Below are 6,980 nucleotides of genomic sequence, written 5' to 3' on the forward strand. Positions count from 1 at the left end.
TCATCTTTTGAGAAAAACTATAAAAAGAAATTGAAAATGCAACTCCATGCAAGATCCATGAGAGAAACGATAAAACGAACGCGTGCACAATACAATTACGCGTCCGAGATTGTGAACGATCTAAATAGAGTTTACGAAGCAGTAGAGTAAAAATAGAAAGGGAAAAACAGAAAGAGAGAGAAAGAGAGAGTGATCATTAGCTTGGGTAAACACACGCGTAGGACGATGCAGAGTTCGAGTGCTCGCTGGTGCAACGAGCGGTAAACAAGAATGGCGGCTGAAGAGGGATCCGGTCCTTCCGAGCCGGTGTTCGATTAAATGGGATTAATGTCCCTGGGGCAGTTTCGAGTGGCGAGATACGCGCGTGTCGCGCGCAACCGGCTTTGCCGCGTGTTCCCTCTCCCCTTCCTCTTCCTCCCACTCTGTACCTTTCTCGTCCATTCTTCTCACCCTTGGCTTGCTTCGTCAATCCCCACTTTCCCACCAATTCGACTTCCCTTACTCCTCGATCATTGGATTCTTCTTTCCTCGTGTTTTCGAGTCTGCACTAACGTTCCACCATTTTCTAAGCAAGGAAGAAGAAAGAAAATTAAATGCGTAACTAAGTAATACTGTATAATAAGAAAAAGTATAATGATTGCACGTGAATGAGCCATGAAAATGAATTACATCGATCTAAGACAAAGGCAAATGTGTTCTTCTATAAGTTCTTCGATCTAGTAAGGCGAATTTCATCGATTTTCTGATGAGTAAACAAATCACTCGACAGAGCATGCTAAGATTTATTCACGCGTATAATACGCCAATTGTATCCTCCCGTGACATCGGAACCCCAATTGTTTGTGAACTATTTTATTTCAGTATGTTATGACTTTTTTTTGGGCTCCAATAACAATTCAAATGTTTATTGTTAATTAAATCTCTTTTAAATGTAACATTTAACTAGATAAACATTTCACAAAAATTATTTTTAATAATCAGAAGACTTCATTTTTTTCAAGAATTTCTTTAATTACTCCTTTCGAAAAGAAAGCAAATATTTTTTTTCATATAAAACAGTTGTAGTCTCGCATTATATCTTTTTGCCGGTGATCTTGCGATCCTGCTTTTTTTTTTTATTTTGTTCATTTAAAGATTCGACGTACCGGAAATTTTTACAGCTTTGTACAAGGAGAAAAACAATATTTATCGAGCGACTTCCTTAATATAAAGAATGTTTTAGTATCCTGAAAGAATAGAAGGATAACTTTGAAAAGAGAAGAGTATTCCTAAGAAGTAACAAATAGAAAATATGAGAAAAAGAGAAAGAGAGATCCTGGAATCGAAATCAGGATCTTTTACCGATTTATGAGCTTAAAGAATCGGACGCGCGGGATCATGGAGGTGTTGCACAAAAGGCGGTCGTGTTTCTGGTTGCATTCGTTGGGATCGACCTCGCATCTACCTGCGTTTTATAATCCGGAAGTATTCGCGGGAACACGCATCGAAAGTCAAAACTAAATGGGACCGCTGTCATATTGACTAAGCATAAAAGAAGCGTACACGGAAGAATTCTGATTTTGATTTCGATCTCCTTTAGTAGCTTTTCCTTTTGTTCAATAGACTTTCCATTGTAAGGATCATCCTATTGCGTAAGCGCGAACTTAAAAGATGAAAAAAACGACATTGCAAAATCTCACGTCGAGCGTTGAATTGGAAGTTTTTGTGTCGCGAATTACAACAATATTTTTGTGTATTATTTTTCAAGGAAGCTGGCAAACTAATAATAGTGTAATAAAATATTTAACGGAGTATTTAGTACTTAAATGTTAAAGTAAACATTTTTTAGAAAAAGGGTATATGCGAGCCAAGTGCGAAATATGGTAGGTCGTAAAAGAAAAACAAATATAACTTGATAATAGTACGAGAGAATTGAGAAGCTAGCTTTTCAAGTATTCTTTTCTGAAAAAATCAATCGAATGTATTTGATACGACCTAAATAATTCTAAATAAAAACGAAATAATTCTAAATATAGTCAAGCATATCCGATCATCTCCACTTTATTATAGTATTCTTGGAAAAATTAGCGGCATTGTTTGCCATCATTGAAAGATTTTTCGACTAAAATAAAGAAGAAAAAGAAATAGTGGAGAAAGGACAGGGTTCCAGAGATGAAAAAATGTAAATATTTCCAGCGAACAATTAATTATTTAAGGATGTATTTAAGGATGAGCTTTATCACAATATCGCTTTGCGTAAAAGAACGGTAGTTGCTCGTTCGAGCAAGTGACCAGATCGCCAATGTCAAAATACTTCCGTCGATAGAGGGTGGTTTAGCGAGAATAAGAAAGAAAGAGTAGAGACAAAAAGGTTTGGAGTGAGAAGGACGAGAAGACAAACGACGCCGCATCGTTGTCTGATCGTGGAGATTGCTTTATTTGAGAAGCGGTTTAAGTTAAGCACGCTGCACGAGTAGCCCAAAACTCTCCGCAAATACCTAACGTCGTCTCGTCTCGAAGGAGGAGACCGCATTAAGGCGTAACGCATTAAGCATCGGAATAATGTAATCTTGTGGTCGGGATCAAGCGATAAATATAATCGGTCCGTTGAAATTTGTCGGTGGCGCGCATTCGGCCGAATCCCTATCCCCATCACCGCACCTGTGTGTGTGTTCTCTCTTCCTCTTTCTCATTCACCTCTTTAGGAACGTCGGATGTATCTGGTTTTATCGGATGAAGTCGATCGAAAATTTCGATCTCACTTCGCGATATCCGTCTTGCATTTTTAATTCTACTCGATAGGAGTTTTTTTTTCTGTTATCGGCGAGAAAAGTCTTTCGAAGATCGTGAAACATAATGGTCTTCAGAAAGAAAATCGTAAAAACGAGTTATGAACACATAGAAGCAAGAAAAAATTGAATTATAGTGATCTTAAAATTTTTCAATCTTTTAATTTTCTAGTTCAAAACAGTTTCCATTCGATTTCAGCTACGACTCGCACAAAGTTTCGTTTCGCAGTAAACAAGAACAGACAAATCTATAAAGGAAAGAAATGAACAAAAAAAAATGTAAAGAGGAGACGAGCGAAACGATGCGCATCCACTTATACGTTCGGCCGAGTATTACAAAGCGACCGATTCGGTGCACATATAAATCAGTCGACTTCCGACGAGGACGTACAACAAGCCGCTATTCTCTCGCGCGACAAACTCGCGCAGGACTCGCAGAATGTCTTTCTCTTTCTCTTTCTCCCTTTCTTTTTCTCTCCCTCTCTATCTCTATCTCTCTCTCTCTCTCTCTCTCTCTCTCTCTTCCTTCTTTCTTTCTTTCTCTCATGCGGAGTAAGATCGATCGTTCAATTTGAAGCTCACGGCTGTGGGATCGTTGCTAGGCAGGGTGGTCCGATATTCCTGTCGAATGTTTGACGGCCACATCGAGTAGCCCGCTTTATCGGAAATCCACGTTTCAACCTTTGAAGTCAAGTGTAGACTTGCTACGAAAGATCTTTTTGCGATCATTCGCTTGTTCTTTTACAGTGAAAGTATGTATAGATTTTCCTAAAATTAGTTATAATTTCTTGTCAAAACTTGCCTCGTAAATATTTCTAAATCATTTACGGTATAATTCCGATGATCCAAAGATAATTATTGGATATTTTTGTATCGGAGATATAAAAATTTACTCCTTATTCTAAAAATTTCTTCAGGGAAGAAAAAAACAGCGGTAGTTCCATGTAAAAGCAGAATACGAACGACTTCCCGTGTATAACTCATTTGTATGGTATATAACTCATTTGGATGGTAATTTTGAATGCTTTTCAAAATCACGGGTCTATCATTTCGTTTAATTTATATCTTCTGTCGTGTGAAAATACTCATAGACTTCCTAGTGCCGTAAATTTTATCAATACCGTTATCGTTGACCGATGCATTTCGAATTGCAAGAGAAATAGTTCTTAAGTAATTCTATTAATATTAGATTAATAATTAATCAGACGTCAGAAATTCTTGAGATGAATTAGAAACCAATTTTGATTGTATTTTCAAAATAATGAAATATTTACTTAGATCCTAGGTATCCTAAATCTTGTTAGGTAGAGATCCTAGAATATGAGCTTGGTATAATTTGTCGGAATCACGTAAGATCGTGTTACGAAATGACCCTGAAGCTTTTTAGAAGAACGTAGCTTTGTAGATTCGTTTATGCGATAAACACAAGTGTTACTTTGAAAATTTGAATATTTTGAGAAAGAGGGACCTTTTTTGCGAGAGGACCTAAAGAGAGTAGGAAAAAAAAGCGAAAGAGGGAAAGCAAGAGAAAAAAACGAGAGAGAGAGAGAGAGAGAGAGAGAGAGAGAGAGAGAGAGAGAAAGAGAGAGTGAAAAAGGAGTCATCGTCATCGTCGTAGGAAGAGAATACTGCAGGTTCTCAAATTGCGATGAAACCGGGCACCAAAGTGTCGCGCTGGTTTCGAATGACGGCCGGACCACCGATGACGATGATGTTCCTTCTTCATCGAACATCCTTTGACTTTCCTGAAACTCATTAATTTGTATCTGTAAATTTGTTGAAAATTAATTTTCTTCACAAAACTCAGTATTTCGTACTGTGAAATGTTTTTCTTAAATTATTAACAGAGAAAAGGGAAAGTTTAAGAAAATATGAAATCAGTTTATCTGCAAAAATTTTATTCACAAAAATATCACTTTGTTCTTCTTTGTCACTTACCTCAATTACAATAAATTATATGTTACGCTATATAATACAACGTTGAATTAATTTTATTTATCGCATAATTAGTCAGACTATCGTACAAAATATACAAGTTATCGGTGGGTGATAGTATGTACAGAGGATATGATTGATATCTGTAAAAAAAAAAGGTCGGACGCATAATGTTGTGTGCGTGGTCTCGTTTTTAAAAACAATTCATTATCGTTCGATACCCTATTGTTCAAGATAATACTGATATTTTCATTTGTCACAAAGTACATCGATTAATTCGATTGATATTATATTATACCTAATTTGTTAAGGACTCGAGAAGAGATTCAAGATGAAGCAACTCCTGTCAAATGATCGTTATTGTAAAAGATCGTAAAGCGCCGTGATATAAGACTGTGCCATTTGAAGAGTTTCGTATTTGGATAACTGTCTATCATTTCCAAGCGAAGGTAGATAAGCTCTTAACCTGTCGAAAGCTTTGTTAAGATTCTGCATCCGTCTTCTCTCTCTAGCATTGGCAGCTAGTCTTCGTTTCCTAACCGTCGTAGAGCTAACGTATTTGCCTCGTCTCCTTGCATCTCGTCCAGAAGAAGTTGGATTACCAGCTGAATCAGGACCGTCGCTTGTCTCTTCATCGTCTTCGCTATCGGCATCCATTGTTCTGTCCGAAAGACCACTAGAATTGCTGACGACGCTTCCACGACAGGATTGAGCTTTATCGTGTTCAACTTCCCCATCAGCATCCACATCCAACTCTTCTCCAAGATCTACGGTATCCAAGCGCGAGGATCGTGTTTTTCCAATCACGACACAACCAGTACTATTAGCCATTCTTTTGGTTGTATATCTTTGGTCTTCCGTTGCTCCAGACAAAAGACGATAGGAAGAGCCACCAATTATATTAGTTTCTGGTTCTGAAGAAATCGAGAGTGTCGTAGCAGGACTGACGGATCGTACACTCGCCGCAGGACTCGGAGTGTGCCAACCGTCGCTTCTGTTACTTTCATATATCACGCAACGAGGTACAGTCAAAGTGCTCACTGGAGGCAAGCCTGACTTTGTTTTGGTATAGGTCGTGTAACTCGGTAATTCCAAGTACGTACATGATCCGACTTCATCCTCGCGTGGTGGAAACATATAGCCGTAACGAAACATTTCCTGAAGTTCCATCGTACGAGAATCAGTATGATATCACACTGAAAGCTCCTCTTCTCTTTGATCTTAATCGTTTGCACTGTCCCTAGATCTTCTTTCGATAATTGATTCGATCTAATTGAGAGACAGAAGTTCTTCTTTTCTTATTACACTACTTGAAAAAATTGTACCATACGCGAGATCAAAAGGCTTTCCGATAGTCTTAAACGCGTACACGCCGAGACGGCCCTCGGGGTGATTCTGAAGTCTTGTGAAAGCGCGCCAGGGACTTTATGCGTTCGAGGAGCAGGCACCCTTGCAGAGCACGTGCCGCCGAACCAATCGGAGAACGTCCAATATCCCCACCACATTTTTAGTAAGCTCTTAAGTGCGGACCAGGCCCTGTACGCATTCGGATACCGCAACAGGTGGCCCGGCGCCTACGATGGCTACACGAGAAGGGAGGAAAAAGAAAGAGAGATCGTCAGTGTAGGCTTTGCGTTCTCTGGGAAAGTCTATCTACCTCTCTCTCTCTCTTTCTCTTTTTCTGCGTAGAGTGCCATGTCCATCGAGATATTCGTTACTCGTTGCATAGATCGTGTGACTCCTGATGAAATTCTTCGCGTGAAATTCTCACGGTCTATCGATCGTTTTCTCACTTCGATAAAGACGAATCGAATTCTTTGCTTTCGTCAAAAAATAGTAACTCGAATTATTTAATATTAATATCGATGAAATAATAAAAAGCAGATGTTACTAATAGGCTACGAAATTGTAGTGCTTTCAATATATGATTAACTTTACTACTACAATCAGACTTTGGTTTAAATTTCCAAAAACAAAAGCAATAACTTACGAATTGCATATTTTAAAAAATGAAAGGAATAGAAATATTAGTTTCATAGAAAATCTCCGTGTAATTACTTAACGAGTTCTAGTAGCGTAAAAAAAGAAAGAATGCTCATAAATCGGTTAAAATCTGCCTCTGAAGAATTCGGTGCTCACAGGCTGCGACGGTTCGGACCGAGCCACAGGTCCATCTCTTGCGTTCACCGAGCACTCGAGCTCAGCAGAGAAACGAGGATCGTATCTTGCAAAAAGGGTGCAAATACCTTAGGGGCGTAAGGTCCAGTTACATCTTTA

The 6,980-nt window shown here is 38.6% G+C and overlaps 1 protein-coding gene across 1 annotated transcript; it reads right to left on the minus strand.

The window, feature by feature from the left end:
• Positions 1-4,664: 4,664 nt before the first annotated feature.
• LOC122637564 (protein atonal) lies at positions 4,665-5,969 on the minus strand. Its single transcript, XM_043829773.1, has one exon. It carries the CDS (start codon positions 5,871-5,873, stop codon positions 5,061-5,063), a length of 813 nt encoding a protein of 270 aa, XP_043685708.1. The 5' UTR covers positions 5,874-5,969; the 3' UTR covers positions 4,665-5,060.
• Positions 5,970-6,980: the final 1,011 nt, after the last annotated feature.

The sequence above is a fragment of the Vespula pensylvanica genome, chromosome 2 (genome assembly GCF_014466175.1).
Source record: "Vespula pensylvanica isolate Volc-1 chromosome 2, ASM1446617v1, whole genome shotgun sequence".
Classification (NCBI taxonomy): Eukaryota; Metazoa; Arthropoda; class Insecta; order Hymenoptera; family Vespidae; genus Vespula; species Vespula pensylvanica.

What these genes read in the sequence shown, in the direction of transcription:
- LOC122637564 (XM_043829773.1), bottom strand. Translation starts at nt 5,873, where the DNA reads ATGGAACTTCAGGAAATGTTTCGTTACGGCTATATGTTTCCACCACGC.